Below are 16,599 nucleotides of genomic sequence, written 5' to 3'. Positions count from 1 at the left end.
TTAGTCTTTCTGTTTAGATTTATCCCCAAATGACCATTTGGGACGCTTGATATACTAAACATACCTGTAACAACCATATTCTTTGAAAAAACTTTTACTTATTTGTTATCATTTGTTTTGGCAAGTTAGAGAAAGAGAGACAAGAGAGACAGAGATTGAATCAAAGAAAATGTAGCCACAATATAATTACTATTTATAATTCCCTGTCTCCTAGAAAGTCAGCATTGTGATGAAGCTAAAGATGTTGCTTTATGTTTACGTATACAATGAGAGTTTTTTTCCTGCTGTTTATGACAGCTGTGAGAACATTTTATTGGAATTTTCTCTTTCTTTAGCAAATATATGCTCTTAAACTTTTAGTTGTTTTTTTGCTTTATTGGTTACTGACCTGTCACTTATAATTTTTCATGTAAAAGGCTAATCTATGGAATTTTTCTTCATAGTTGTTGGAAGTTTTTTTTTTTTTTTTTTTAATGGGTACTGGCACAGGAATTAGGAACCGGTGTTTTCTTTTCTTTTTTTTTTTTTTTTTTGTTAGCTACTTTATTGATTGATTGATTGATTGATTGATTGCTGTGTTGGGTCTTCGGTTTGTGCGAGGGCTTTCTCTAGTTGCGGCAAGTGGGGGCCACTCTTCATCGCGGTGCGCGGGCCTCTCACTATCGCGGCCTCTCTTGTTGCGGAGCACAGGCTCCAGACGCGCAGGCTCAGTAGTTGTGGCTCACGGGCCCAGCTGCTCCGCGGCATGTGGGATCTTCCCAGACCAGGGCTCCAACCCGTGTCCCCTGCATTAGCAGGCAGATTCTCAACCACTGCGCCACCAGGGAAGCCCTGGAAGATTTTATAAGAGTGGATAGAGTAAGTTGGTCTTCCTCATAAAATACATAAATATTTTAGCAGTGCTAGATTACCTTCTTGAATTTGACTTACATTTCTTGGGTGATCATTCTATGTTGAAAATAGGGGAAACATAATAGTTATCCATGTTTTTGTGCCTAGAAATAATTTATGGTAAGTCGACATGCCTGTTTATTTAACCAGTCTGAGGATGGTGTTAGGCTAGTATCTATCTATCTATCATCTATCTATCTATCTATCTATCTATCTATCTATCTATCTATCTATCTATCTATCGTGAATAAAATCAATAATAAATTTGAATTAAGTTCCTGTATCAACATGTTGTGATAAATAAAATATTTTAGACCAAAGAAAAAAAATCTGATTTTCTGAACATTACCATTCTGTGAAAGTATGGATTGAAGCTGGGTCTCCACTAGGTAACATAGTTAACACATATTTGTGAAATCAGTGATACATAACCAGAATGCAAACCAGTTGAATATAAGCCCCTTAATGGTGGGGAATTTGTCCTGTTCACTTCTATTTTTCCAGTGACTAATAGCCATACAATACATATATATTGAATATAAACAAAAGAAAATATAGTTAAATGAATAGACTAAGGAATTATAATGTTAAAATTATGCTTGCTGTTATATAGTGTTGCTTAAGAAATTTTTACCTAATTAGAATAAATTTAAGAACTGCAGTAAGTATCAACGGACTGACATTTGTACCATAAATCTATTTCATTTCTTTCTAAGTTAAATGGTTACATATGACTGGCAGCATATTGTTACTTGGCTTTGCTGACAATTGCACATTTCGCTTCACATTGTATGCATTTTTGTATTCAACTAGACATGCTTATTTATAGAAAATTTGGATTTATTTTGTAGTGTAAATTATAAAATATATAATTCTTGTAAAATTATTTTTTTCTAAAAAAATGTTTTCCTTCATGCAATGTGAGGGGATCATGTGGTATTCATAGAGATATAAACTTTAGAATTGTATTTATTTTGGACAAAGTTTGCCTTTGTATCCATTTGGTATCACCAAATTGTAAGTTACATGCTTTGAGTACTTTAACCAGTGCTTAGTTAACTTTATGTGAGGTTTAGGAGGTAATATAGGGAGTATGAAATGCCATTCTGTTGTTGAAGCAAATGTCTTTTTTTCTTTTTCTCACTGGCAATTTAGATTAAAATTTGAGCAAGTAAATAGGATCATGATTTGCTTTGAGCATCTGTATTTATTCAGCTGTAACAAAAATACTTCATTTTAGTGCTCACTGTTAGGTATCTATTCAGAGTACTTATTTACTGCAATTTCTCTAAGAAAAATGTAGCTTGAAATGGATTCTCAGCTTTACCATGTTTGGTATAGTTCTTCATGAAGATAGAAATATACAAGAAACCTGAGCAAGTTCTTGCTGACCTATACAATACCTGCATCCTAATAGGTCATATTTCAGCTCCTCTATTTCTGATAAATAGCCTGGCTCTTTTAAAAAGCTCTGTCCGTGGTGCTGAAACCTCTTGTGAATTATGAGCATGTCTTACTGATAAATTCTAATGTCAGCCTCTCTGTGATAGTGATTCATCAGGTTGTAAAATTTGTGTTTGGGAAACACATTTAATTAGCAAGTTTCATATTTTGGTTGTGTTAAAATTAACACAGTTGTCCTTTCGTTTTAAAGAGTTCATAACAATTACTTTCCAACATTGTCAAAAACAGCTAATACTTAATTAGAAACTGTTAGTGCTATCACAAAAGCAAATGTCTAGTATTAACAAATAAATTGATATGATTTCAGTGGTAGAAATGTTTACAGGCTAGTGACATGTTGATGATGTGCAGAAAGCTACGGTAAGAAAACTTAAACACTTGATTATGAACAGATTAAGTAGCAGTTAACATGGAAGACTTGTAGCTTTGTAGAGATAAGCAATTTGCCTATAAAAAGTAAGGCTTATTACCTCTGTAGATTTTTTTTTATTGTTTCAGGATGTTTTCTTTGTACACAAATACGTTGGTTTTGTAGGACTATGGGTTTTTGTTTGTAAATATGACTAAAGCCCTAAAAGTCTTGGTTGTTCTTTCCAGGTAAAAGTCTTGTATTTTCTGTATAATACTCTAAAATAATTAGTAATGTTATTAGCACTTCAATTCAATGATTCTCAATTTTTCTAAGCTGTGTTACTTAGGTGCCTTACAGTCACTGAAAACTGCACTTAATTTTTTTCTTTTATTCTAAGTCTCAGAAGCTTTTCATGAGCAAAACTGTCCTCTTAAATTTCTATTTAACTCTGGAACTTCTTCCACTATGAATTCAGTATATCTTAAAATAAAATTTAAAAATCCTAGTTTCAGAAAATCCTAGTCTCCTAAAATTCTAAAATCCATTGTTATCCTGGGGAAAAGAACCATCTACTTTGATCATAACTGTCTTTAAGTCAGTACCAACTAGGTTAGTTGCTATACAAGTATATAAACCTCCTTCTTTGGGGGTCATGTAGAACATGTTTTCTTGCTGTATTTGCAACATAGAAGATTATTAGATTATTTGCTTGTTATTGCAGTGAAGCTCATTAAGTGTTTACAGTCACAGCAAGATTTGAAAATTACACCTAGATCATAAGTCCTACTGAAATTTGGTGATATTTTCTGCAAAGCAAGCAGCCTAATGTTGAGCTACTACCAATTATTAAATAAGACTTTCATTTCCTTAGATATTGGATTTACATTATATGAACTTAATAATTAAATCCACTCCAAAAGCTGCTTGTTAAGAAAAGAAAATCTATAAGTGAATACATAATTTCCAAGAGGATTTGTTTCTGTCAATAAAGGGTTAAGTACAATGTTATTATTGCCTTTCAATATTGATAAAGTGCCTTCTAAAATCCATTTTTGTGCATTATAAAAATGTAGTTACATCACCCAGTAAAAGTGTCTTACTCTTAGCATTCCAAATTTCATTATAGAAAAACGCTTTTTGAGAACATTGTCATTTAAATGATATCTGGTCAAATGATATTTCCCAGAAATTATTCTTTATTTAGAAACAAAAACAAGACAAAAGCAATTGATTTTAATCCAAAATGTATTTTTCCTTATAAAAGAGGTCCACATATTCACTGTGTCTACTCTACAGAATTTGTCCATTTTATTACACCACGTGTCAATTCAAGTTTATCTGGTCACTGCAAAAACTCGTGGCTAACATGTGTAATACAACACAGGAGGAGGTATTGCTCAGTTCAACTACTCTTATATACTTAAAAAAAATACAGAAATGTTTTTGTCCACTTTAACTGTAGTCCAGACATAAAAGTTACATGTTCTAGAAAATGGAATTGTTTTATTTGGTTGCCACAGTACCCTTCGAAGCCAGTTAATTAAAATGCTGAACTTGTACATATGTCCATTGGTCAGGAGCAGCATTGGTGAAGCGTAAACTTCCTTCTACAAAGTAATAGTTCTCTGCCTTTTTTTTTTTTTTTAAAGTACAACCACAGTTTTGAGTTTTCTTTGAAGTAGATTTAGTTAGTTGTTTTTAGGACATGTTTGTTGGCACACCTATAACAGTTGCTTTTACTTCCAATGCTGTACCTTTTTCTTTGCCTGCTTCCCAGAGGTTGATCAGAGGATAAAGCTCACTGAATGCAAAGGTGGGTTTCTGTAAGTAATTTCTCACATAGTTATGTCCACCATCACAGTTCATTTCTTGAGAGAGGCAGCTGAAAAGACATATCATACCAATAATCCCCAGAAAACCTCCAAGGTAGGCCATAAATGCTGTGGTGTTACTCTTATCATGCTCTTTTCGATCAGGGTGCAAACCTTTTGTGGTGACATTTACACACTGTTTTCTGCTTTTTTGATAGATGGTGGGGATATCAATACATATCTTATACTCAGTTGATGGGTTCAGATGAGTAAGATTATATACCTTGACATCAGATGGTATTCGAGCACTTTGGGCAGCATGGGAATTTTGAGTCTTGACAAAGGCTGTCCACTTAACACTGGATTTGAGAATTTTAGAACTTGCTTTCCAAGACACCAGAACTGAGTTGGCCTGAACATCTTTTATTTTAATATTCAAGGATCCATTGTTATCCTGGGGAAAAGAGCCATCCACTTTGATCATAATAGACTTCAAGTCAGCACCAACCAGGTTAGTTGCTATACAGGTATATAAACCTCCTTCTGTTGGGGTGATGCCACTTATATCTAGTGTGCCTTCAGAATGGACATAGAACTTGTCTGTCAGAGTATTAGGCAAGAGTTTTTTACCAGAAGGTATGATCCAGTAGATTTCAGGCTGTGGCTCTGCAATAGCTCTGCAGTGTAAGGAAACATAGCTCCCAGTTTCTAAATCCAGATTAGAAGGAAAACTCTCGGGAGCTATAAGAGGGAGACAAATTTCCATCATTTCCCTGAAATGCACCTGCCGAACATTCTGGCCTTGGAATTCAGGTGGGTCCACGCAAAACAGTGAATCTGGCTCCATAAATCGAATGTTGGTTTTGTTCATATTAATCCAACGGATGACACAATCACACCTGATGGGATTGCTGTGTATGCTGATTTCCTTGAGGTTTGGCAGAGACTCAATGGTACTGCGGTACAGGGCACTAAGGGCATTGCTGTTAAGCATGAGTGATTCCAGCTTGGGTAGTCTGAAAAATGCATTTGGGTGAATGTAAGACAACCTTGGGTTGTTAGTAGCTTCTATTTTTCTTAAATCTGGCAGGTTATCCACAGCAAGACTGTCGATGGAAATCAGCTCAGGCATATTGTTTATCCCCAATTCTTTTAAGTGTAGCATATTGCTAAAATCACCCCTCCGTATTCTATTAATGGGATTTTTATTTAGATCCAAAAATTTGAGGTTTACCACTTTTTGAAGAGCAACATGGGGCACTTTAATAAGCCTGTTGTCATAAAAAGAGATGCTTTCTAAGTTTTCAAGTCCAACCAAGGCATTATCTGGTATTTCCGTGAGGTTTATACCAGCTATAACCAGGCTTCGAAGATTGATAAGAGGCTTAAAGTTCATGTCTTTGATTCTGATGATTGGATTTTCCCCAATCATCAGAATCTCCAGATTGGGAAGAGCCTCAAACCACTTACTGTTGATCATCTGCAATCTATTTGAATTGAGATGAAGTCGAAGAAGATTATGTAGGCCAATAAAGGCTCCGGGTGAAATTGTAGAAAGCAAGTTGTGATTAATATAGAGTTCTTGTAAGTTACTAAGTCCAGACAGACATTTTTCAGGCAGCTCAGTAAGTTTGTTTTCCTCTAGGTACACAGAAAGAAGCTGAGGCATCTTTTTTACATTAATATTGGTAACTGAAGATAAATTGTTTTGAGATAAGTCCAGGCCAGTAAGATTTACTGGCAAGTCTATGGAGTATTCAATTTTTGCAATATTGTTAGTCTGTAGGAGCAGAATCTGTGTGTCAGCAGGCAATCTGGCTGGGAAATTTGAAAGACCTAAATCATTACAATCCACTGTAGATGCTTCCATATAAATGGATCTAGGTGTAAACCAGGGCCGGATTTCACACGTACATAATTGTGGGCAATCTGCTTTTTTATCTACAGCTTGTACTAGTGTAGTGATAGCTAGGCCAAGTAGCACATGAATTTGGAGTGGCAGGTCCTTCATCTTAGCTTTCTTCTTCAGAGATTTAATGGGTCCTTAAGGATTCCAGGGTCACTGCTAGTAAGATCAGTAAGAGCTGATAGATAAGGAAAATAGTTGCTTTTGTCAAATGATGAATGCCATAGAACTGCAAAGATTTTCTTCATGGAAAAAAGTGCCAGTGCCACAATTGCATTGTCCAGAAATGTCATGCATATTGAAGAAAAGGTTCCTATCTCCTTTATGATAGAATATTGATATACTTTTTGAAGATGGAGTATGTATAGATGGTCACAGGAAATTAAGCAATTCATTTATTTAAGAGTGTAATATTCAAATCCCATGCTTGTTCAGTACTTGCAGGAATAGCAGCATGATGCTAACTATAATAAAATAAAATATAAAAGAAAAAAGAGAAAAATAATTAGTCCAAAGGGAAAAAAACACAATATCCATTAACTAATTATGATTATCTTATATATAATATTCTTAGTTTACAGTTAATTTAGTATGTTTTGATGACTTTATCCTTTTTATGACTGTCCTTAATAGTTATTGGCCCAGACATTGGATAGGCTGGATTTTTTTTTTTTTATTGGCGTATAGTTGATTTACAATGTTGTATTAGTTTCAGGTGTGTACATTAAAGTGAATCAGTTATACATATACATATATCCACTCTTTTTTAGATTTTTTTCCCGTATAGGCCATTACAGAGTATTGAGTAGACTAGCCTGTGTTATATAGTAGGTCTTTTTTTTTTTTTTTTTTAATTAATAGCTACTCTATTTATTTATTTGTTGTTTGTTTTAGCTGTGTTGGGTCTTCGTTTCGTGCGAGGGCTTTCTCTAGTTGCGGCAAGCGGGGGCCACTCTTCATTGTGGTGCGGGGGCCACTCTTCATCGCGGTGTGCGGGCCTTTCACTATCGCGTCCCCTCCCGTTGTGGGGCACAGGCTCCAGACACGCAAGCTCAGCAGTTGTGGCTCACGGGCCCAGTTGCTCCGCGGCATGTGGGATCATCGCAGACCAGGGCTCGAACCCATGTCCCCTGCATTAGCAGGCAGATTCTCAACCGCTGCGCCACCAGGGAAGCCCCTATAGTAGGTCTTTATTAGTTATCTATTTTATATATAGTATATGTCAATCCCAATCTCCCAACTTATCCCTCCCCTCCTTTCCCCTCTGGTAACCATAAGTTTGTTTTCTACATCTGTGACTCTATTTCTGTTTTGTAAATAAGTTCATTTGCACCATTTTTTTAGATCCCACATATAAGCAATATACTTGTCTTTCTCTGTCTCTCTTACTTTCCTCAATATGACAATCTCTAGGTCCATCCATATTGCTGCAAATGGCATTATTTCGTTCTTTTTTATGGCTGCGAAAGTGGATCTTTAGAAGACTGAAGTTACATTAAACGTAAAAATTATGCTGCCAGAATTTTTCGTTGTTTTCAAATATTTGCTTGTTTATAGCCTGTAATTTTATTTATTATTTGTCGTTCTCTTTGACAATTAGTTATAGGGGGGAAAAAAAGAAAACCTTTCAGTGATGGCTTTTTTATTTTCTCTTAGAGAGGCAAAATTAAAAGTTTATAAATAAATAATACTGTTCAGTTACAATCAAATGAGTTAGCCTGTGGTTCCTCAGGTTCCCAGGAGATGGCATTTAGAAATAAAATTATAAAATGAACTAGAAATTGTGGAATTTCGCTGAATTTTTCATTTTAATTCATACTTCTCTCCATAGTTCCCTTTGTATAAAGTGACTTGAATTTTGCAGTATTTGGAAAAGGTTGTCTAACTTGCTGTAGCTGTACCTGTATATTGTCATGCTTAACTGAAATTCAGATTAATGTTAGACTGTTTTATTTTTCCCTGAAAATAACTTACATTCCATTAGTTACTAACAATGAAAAAGTAACTTTGATTACATTGCTAATACAGACACTTAGATGTACCTTCTTTTAAATGGTTACTGATGTCTTTATCATAACAATAAGCAATCTAAAACCAAGTTGCAATTTTGATATGTGCTGTATTGTAAAATACCACATTACTTTTACATGTACACTCCATCCCTTGGACTGCCGATGAGCTCTCCCCACAAGTGTGCAGGACAGCTGGAGCACGGCTGGACTGTTCATTCTGAGACTTCTTGCTTACCAGTAGTAATGGTCTGCTGAATAATCAGTCTGTGAATACTGTTCTTTTCTTTCATCTCTGCCCAATATTGACATTCATAATGGCATTGTTGAGTGACTCTAAGGTAGGTACTTCAGTGACAGAGATCAGTGTATTTGGAGATATGGTCTCTACAGAGAGATAAAACACTTTCTTTTTAATTTAAAACATTCTTTGGTTTTCAGATTTGTTGGAATATTTACAGTTGAAAGTCACACCTAATTCTCCTCTTATTCTTTAAGAGATGTGATAAAACTGGATCATGAAGTTCAGATAACTCCTAAGTTATCTTGAATTAAGTGTCTTTGCTTTTTTTGTTTGTTTGTTTTGTTTTGTTACTTCACCTATTTGCTGATCAAAATTCCTTCTTTAAATACTGTTCACCTATTACTCTTAATCTGTTTTAAGTAAGCTCTAAGCCCCTTGAGGAAAGAATTTAATACAACTGCTTCTTCCCTGAAGATGTTTTATAAATCCTTAACCCTCCACGATCTGGGGTCCCTCCTCTTTTTCTCTGTTTCTTGTCATTTTCTGCCATTCTTCTGCATGCAGCCTTCTCTCTGCCAGTAGAACTGTGGGTGCCTCACCCTTTTCTCTCTGCCTGGATTGCCTGTTTCTTTGTTTTACATTAATTATTGCTGTTTTATCAACCCTCAGTTCAAGCATCACCTCTCTGTGAAGGCTTCCATATAACCCCTCCCCCCAGCTGTACTTTAGCTGCCCTCTGAGGTCGTTCAGTGGCCCCAGCACACACCTCTGTTCAGAATATTTAGTTGGTTCTCTGCCCCACCAGACACTCACTTCCTTGAGAGCCTGAGGCCTGCCAGCTCCTGGGCATTGTAATTAGAACATAGTAGATGCTCAAGAAATGTTTTCAGTGAACTGATAAATGAATTATATTACTTAATAAATGTACATATTCATGTTTGCTACATACAATTTAAGCAATTCGGTTTGTTTGATTTCCTAATTTCAGTATTCAACTGGTTTAACTTGGGTAAATCTATTAGTTACACAGAATGTGTGTTACCTTTATTACTTAAATCCAAAGATTAAATTTGAGTGTAATACAAAGGAACTAGACTTTAAAGTCAATCTAATATTATATCTTAGTTTATTCCTCAATTTATCCAGTCAACATTTAATGAACACCTTTTATGTGCCAGTTATTGGGTTAATAGTTGGAGGATAAAAAGATGACTTAGATATGGTCTCTTCCCTTCATAAGTTTTCAGTCTTTCTGGGGAGACACAGGTAAACAGATGGTTACAATCCAGTGTCAGAGATGAAATGGGAGCACATAGGAGAGGCGCCTGGATAAAACTTAAAATAGCAATCTATTGCCTCTTTATTCTCAAAATGAAGAAAAAACCTAGGTACAAAGTATAAATTTCTGCATGTTGCCATAAATCACTCAGTTGAGAACTGAGCAATCATAATGTCAGCCAAATAACCAGTTATATCCCCTTTCTCTGGCAGAGCAAAAAGACTCCTATATTCTCCTTTATGTTAACTAGAGGATTAGAAACGTTCAAGGTGAAACATTCTTTTTAGGGGGATGTTAACCTAATAATACCACTTTTTGTTTTAAAATTTTTGTATTTTCTTAAATTTATATTTATGTTTAATTAGAAACTCTATTCTGACCTCATTTCATCATTTTGGCATAGCCATATGCCAGAAACAACCCTATTTGAACTATATTTATTCTGCAAGCTTTTGAAAATAAGGAGAGTTCTTAAAGTGGTGAACAAATTCAAATTTTATTTCTCCAGGTCTGTAGGAAGAAATTGTCAGTATGGGAAGTACAACAGAGGATATGTAAATTTTGCCTTTCTTGTAATATTGATTTTTTTCTTATGTTTTTGAAAATGATTATGATACTTTCACTAATGGATTATTTGGCATGGATTATTTGCAGGTTAGTAAGGCAGTAATAATATCTTACCTCTTAGAGCTTTGTGGTTTTCCAAGCCCTTTGTTATTCATTATTTTATGTTAATAATGGCCTTGAAACAGATTGGAGAGGGATTTTAACCACTATTTATTTATTTATTTATTTATTTATTTATTTATTTATTTATAAGGGTATTGACACCTATCTGCCTGAAATCACACAGCTAATAATTGATGAGGTGGGATTAGAACCCAGGTTTTATCCTTAGGCCTGCAGCTCTTTCTAGTAAGCCATATTGCATACATATGTAGAGATGCTATGAAATTATTTTAACAGAAGGTAATGTAGTGATGTTTTTCTTAGGAAAGGCTGGTATTACCTTTGACTTCAGCTTTTCAAATTTAGAAAATTAATTTTATCAATCTACTAATAGTGACTAGGGTGTGATTCACACTAACCAAACTCACAAGGGACAAAACCCAAATGCCAATACATTACAATGAGAAATATGACTGTCAAAAGAGTACAAATACTTGAATCTGCTGGTCAGTGCTTTTGCTCCATTTAAAAAATCTACTTGGAAATACAAATTATGAATCTGCAATTTGTTTGTAATTATAGAGTCAGGTGCAGGGAAGTTAGGTTAGACTTCTTAATTATCATCATCATCAGAAATGATAGCCTGACATACCTGCTTTAGTAAAGAGCATATCATCACCAGAAACTGGACTTCTTGAGTCTCATGGCCCTTTTAGCATGACCTCAGCCCCCAAAACATCTATGCTGGGAAGCTTTTCCTGGATTCATTCTTGGTCACCTCTCATTTGTGTCATGATAATCATTTGTTTACCCTTCTTTTTTCCCTTACTGGCCATAAAATTATTAGGCAGTAGATTATTACTAGACATTAGATTATTAGACTATTTCCTTACTAGGTATAAGATTATTAGATTATTATTTTCTTACTAGATTATGAGATTATTATTATTAGGAACTGTATTCAGCTTACTTTTGATTATATTAGTACATTTGATCAGTTGATTAGTACCTAAGCCTGTATATAGGTCATTAAACAAATGTTTGCTACATGCTAACTCACAATTGTGTCTTTCTATAATTTGTATTGTATGATAGAATATGGACTAATGATTAAAATGACTGTTTCCCTTCTTAAGTAACTTAAAATAAACAACATAGAAAAAAAAAATAAAGAGAAAAAGATATGCTCCCAGATTTTTACAGAATATTTTTCTTATTGTTTGGTGGTTAGAGAGTAGAAATAGGGGACTTCCCTGGTGGCGCAGTGGTTAAGAATCCGCCTGCCAATGCAGGGGACACGGGTTTGAGCCCTGGTTTGGGAAGATCCCACATGCCGCGGAGTCACTAAGCCCGTGCGCCACAACTACTGAGCCAGCGCTCTAGTGACCAACCACGAGCCACAGCTACTGAAGCCCACGTGCCTGGAGCCCGTGCTCTGCAACAAGAGAAGCCACTGCAATGAGAAGCCTGTGCACCGCAACAAAGAGTAGCCCCTACTCGCCTCAACTAGAGAAAGCCCGTGTGCAGCAACGAAGACCCAACGCAGCCAAAAATAAATAAATAAATAAAATAAAAATTTATTAAAAACAAAAAGAAAGTGGAAATAACACAGTTATACTGCCAAGTTTCCACTGGCAAAACAGAAAGTGGTTCACTTTACCAGCACCAATTTAAAAACATAGCTGTTCTTTAGGTACACTTTAGCTTTATCAGTGAGAAAATCGTTTCCCCTGGTGGCTATTTTGAGATTTGGGCTAGATAACAGTGATAATGGTGATGTTGATTTTAGAAGGAGATATTGTCGTTTGTTTTTTTATGTGCATTGGTGTAAAATTTTTTTAAAATAACAAACTAATTATGTCATTAAAAAATAGATGGACCAGCTAAATCCCATTTTCACTTTTTGAGAATTTTAATGTGTGTGCCCTAAACCCTCTCACTTCTGTTCTCCTTCATCTTTCCCTCTTCTACTTTTCCTTTCTGAATATAATGAAAAAAAAAAAAAACTCTCTGAAAAATGTTTTCAAACTTAGAAAATTTGTATTATGTAATTATTGATATACTTACATAATTTCCCATACTCCATCAATTTGCTGGGATTATTTTTTCTTCTAAAGAGTAGGAAAATTATACTTCAAAAAGTCAATATTTCAACTTAGGTTTTGAAGGTTTTAGGACTGTTGCCTGGATAGATGATCTGGAGCCTAGCATTGGGACTGGGACGTAATAAGTCTTCAAATAAATATTATATTATGGATGGATGGGTGGATGGATGGATGTAAAGTAGATAACATGTAGATAAAATATTTTGCTTCTCTTCTTTAAAATAAATTAAGCCATATGCAAGTAAATCTTAATAGTGGATGAATTTTCATTAAATGATTTCTTGTTGTTAGGGTACACATTCATATATGTAGTCATATGTAGGAGCTAAGGACCAACTCATAATTAAGTGTTGTTCTTTTCAGTTGTTTTTTCATCTAAAACTATTTTATAAGGTTATTTTTTGTATGTTCTTTTAGTTTTTTGTTTTAGATTTTATTTATTTATTTATTTTTGGCTGCATTGGGTCTTCATTGCCATGTGTGGGCTTTCTCTAGTTGCCTTGAGTGGGGCTGCTCTTTGTTATGGCGCACAGGCTTCTCGTTGCGATGGCTTCTCTTATTGCAGAGCACGGGCTCTAGGCACGTGGGCTTCAGTAGCTGTGGCACGAGGGCTCAGTAGCTGTGGCTCATGGGCTCTAGGCACGTGGGCTTCAGTAGCTGTGCCACGAGGGCTCAGTAGCTGTGGCTCGTGGGCTGTAGAGCACAGGCTCAGTAGCTGTGGCGCATGGGCTTAGTTGCTCCATGGCATGTGGGATCTTCCCAGACCAGGGCTCGAACCCGTGTCCCCTGCCTTGACAGGTGGATTCTTAACCACTGCACCACCAGGGAAGTCCCCCTTCTTTTAGTTTTAAAGGCAACAGAATCGTATATTAAAGCAAAATAAGTTATAATTGAATATTATACAAGTTCAAAAGACAATGTTAAGGAAATGTCACCAGGACTGAAAACTGACATCTTAATGAAATGTATTATATAAGGGCTCTTTTAAATGACTTGAATGAATGACTCCTACAGTCCAAAATCAACCCTTATATAGAGCTTATCGTCTATCTGCTTTTTCATTTATTCTTCCATTTGATCTGTCAATAAATATTTGCTGAGGGCCTACTGCATCAGTCACTGTGCTTGCATTTCTAATCTTTACATTTTATAAGATTTTTAAGAACTGAAAGATTAAAAATGATTTTTCTTTGACAGAGAATAATTGGCAGTGAACTTAAGGCCCTTTTTCTGGGGGTGTGGGTGGTAAATTTGTAGACCTTTTTTTTTTAAATTTAGAAAGCATTTTAAGATGTGGAATTTTCCTAATACATATGTCCTTCTGTGCTTTCTGAATTTTTCTCACGGGGTCTTTAATTTTTTTGTTGGCTTCCCCACATAGATTTTGCCTAAAAGAGTGTCAGAGATCTAAAGTGTTTTCTGTGTTTTAAATTAAACAAGTAGTATATGTATAATAAGACTCTGACCAGCAGCATGAAACCTCCTAGTTTAGGCCATTAAAAGAAAACAATTTTAAGAATTCTCATATCTTACGATATTTTTTAATACCTGTGGACACTCGTAACCTTAGAATTCTTTAAAATAAGAATAGAAATTATTTCTAGATATAATTATATATGCAACTTTTGAGAGCAAAAGCTACTTTTTTTCTTGGTAAAAAGATCTTAATTCTTTAGCTTATTCTGTTTTTCTACATTTATGAAACATTGACCAGACACCTCCTTTTTGGCAGGCACTGTTGTAGCTACTGCAAAGTCAACAGTAAATAAGATGAACTATCTGCTCACCAAGTTCTGAGTTACTGAAGGAGAAAATAGCAGAGGTGATGCACAGTAGAGTTGACTTGTTGTAATAGTAGTATGTATACTACTCTACGGATGCACAAAGGAAGAGGCTTAGTTCTCTCCATCCAGTGGAAGTAACCTGAATGTTCTGTGTTCTTTTATGATCCTTATAAAAAATAAATTGAAGTAGTGGGGAAACACATGGGTAAGAAAATGTAAAATCCAGTACCTTTCAGGTGAATTTTTACAATCCTAAAGCTTAAGAACTAAGTGCGGCTTCTTCCCCATACCTCATTATGCGTATTATAAAGACTACAGAGTCTGAAGAAGAGAAACATTTGGATGCTTAAGATCAAAAATTGTTCAAGATAGGAGGTTGCTATGGCTACATTAAAGCCCAGTTTTTCCTTTTCTTCTATAGCAAATTGCTAGCTAAGTTCATTTGTATAAAGTACTTAAATTCTGTCCTCCCATTATCTGACTTTATATTCCTTTGTTGTAAGACTCAATCTTTCTTCAATTCTAATTGAAGGTTCCGTATCCCAAAGGTACTGTTACGTTATTCTAAATGCATCCCTATAAAAGGCTATTCTTTTTTCCTTGAGAAATATTTATTTTCCAGTTTTTCAGAATTTATTAACTATTTAAATATCTATGTCAACTTTCAGGGAGTGGATAATGGTGACTAGAGTAGTTTACTGGATGCTATCTTAAAATATTTATCTGTTAATAAAAAATTGATATAGGGGAAGAAAATTTGCTTTGCATTATGAAATATTGATCAGGTTTACTAGGCGATTGTGTGATTGTGGACAGGACATCTTACTTTCCTCTGCCTCAAGTTATTGATCATTAAAATTTAGAAATTGGTTATATGATCGTTAAGGTTTCTTCATATTCTAAACTGACACTACTCTGAACATGAAACATATTTTAAAAGATGTCCAAAAAATAGCTGTGGGTAAGCTAACTTATTCAGTTTTAATCTTTGTATTTAATTGATCACTAATTTATATTTAGTGCTGTAATCCTGTGTCATAGACACATTAGGATCACTGAATTTTAGTCATTATGGGGCTTTTAAATGCTATCAGATTAATTACCTGCCATTATTCCTATTTCATTTTACGTTTACATCTAGCTAGTAGTAAATGAGGAAGAGAGTTACTTTAGTCATCATATTGAGGCACACTACACTGGGTAAGTAAATTGCCTGGATTAGGTCCCTTGATGGAATAACTGAGGCAAAAATGAGTTGCCAGTAACTATTAATATTGACATATGAACAATATATTCAATATGATATTTTTGCTAATTTGAAAGATATGGATTTTTAATAATATCAAGTTCCAGCCACCTGAGTAAATTTAGTATCATATAAAATTAGCATACTTTTGATGTCATAAAATTTTTTAGCTGGAAATGGGCATACAGATCTGCTGATTCTCAACCTCATCTCAGTTGTGAAAACCTTTGCTCAAATAAAGTCTCACCTAGATTCAGAATAAGTCAAACATAGGAAGGAAGATCTATTCTGGTTAGCATGGGACATGGGATGGCGGAGGAGAGTGTGGTTTCTGGAAAGATTTAGATGGTACCCAGCTTAGCCTTTCTGCCCATAGCATCTGATCCTGAAGAGGCTCCAAAGACCTCAGTTTTCTGAACCATCCATTTATTCCCATCCTCTCTTAGAAATGAGTTAAAGGAGGCCCTCAGAGTGAAATGACTCATACAAAGTGTTCATTCTAAAACGGTGTTGAAAATTTGGAGAGACTTTAGGCATTCTTTCTAACACAAATTCCCCCACTGTCATCTCAGTCTATAGACCTGCCACAGTGAGGTCTCTTTCCCTTGACCTTGACTGAATCCTAATTGGTCTTTCTCCTTTCAAGTGAAAAATCCCTAAGTGTGTTATGATAGCACTCAGCTTCCATGGTGAGTATTTGCCGAGTAAGGGATGGGGCAAGGAAGAAGGAAGTGCTCTGGAGGAGGGTGGGTATGGTAGGAGCAGTTAGTAACAATACATCAATGGCAATCATGTCCCATGTACCACTGGTCTCATGCCTCATGTAAATTCTCACAGGT

General features: G+C 35.2%; 2 protein-coding genes across 6 annotated transcripts in view; one reads left to right on the top strand and one right to left on the bottom strand.

Annotated features, from left to right (window-relative positions):
- The window catches only part of IMMP2L (inner mitochondrial membrane peptidase subunit 2), a 681,598-nt gene that overhangs the window by 429,307 nt on the left and 235,692 nt on the right, over positions 1-16,599 (top strand). The window lies entirely within an intron of this gene.
- The window catches only part of LRRN3 (leucine rich repeat neuronal 3), a 47,145-nt gene continuing 34,431 nt past the window's right edge, over positions 3,886-16,599 (bottom strand). The window contains exon 2 of the mRNA XM_082472326.1: positions 3,886-6,888. Within this exon, the coding sequence (XP_082328452.1) occupies positions 4,406-6,529 (2,124 nt within the window). The 5' untranslated portion in view covers positions 6,530-6,888 and the 3' untranslated portion in view covers positions 3,886-4,405. The remainder of the gene's footprint in view (positions 6,889-16,599) is intronic.

This window comes from Balaenoptera physalus (assembly GCF_965194825.1).
Source record: "Balaenoptera physalus genome assembly, chromosome: 8".
NCBI lineage: Eukaryota > Metazoa > Chordata > Mammalia > Artiodactyla > Balaenopteridae > Balaenoptera > Balaenoptera physalus.
This window is presented reverse-complemented; position numbering and strand designations above follow the sequence as displayed.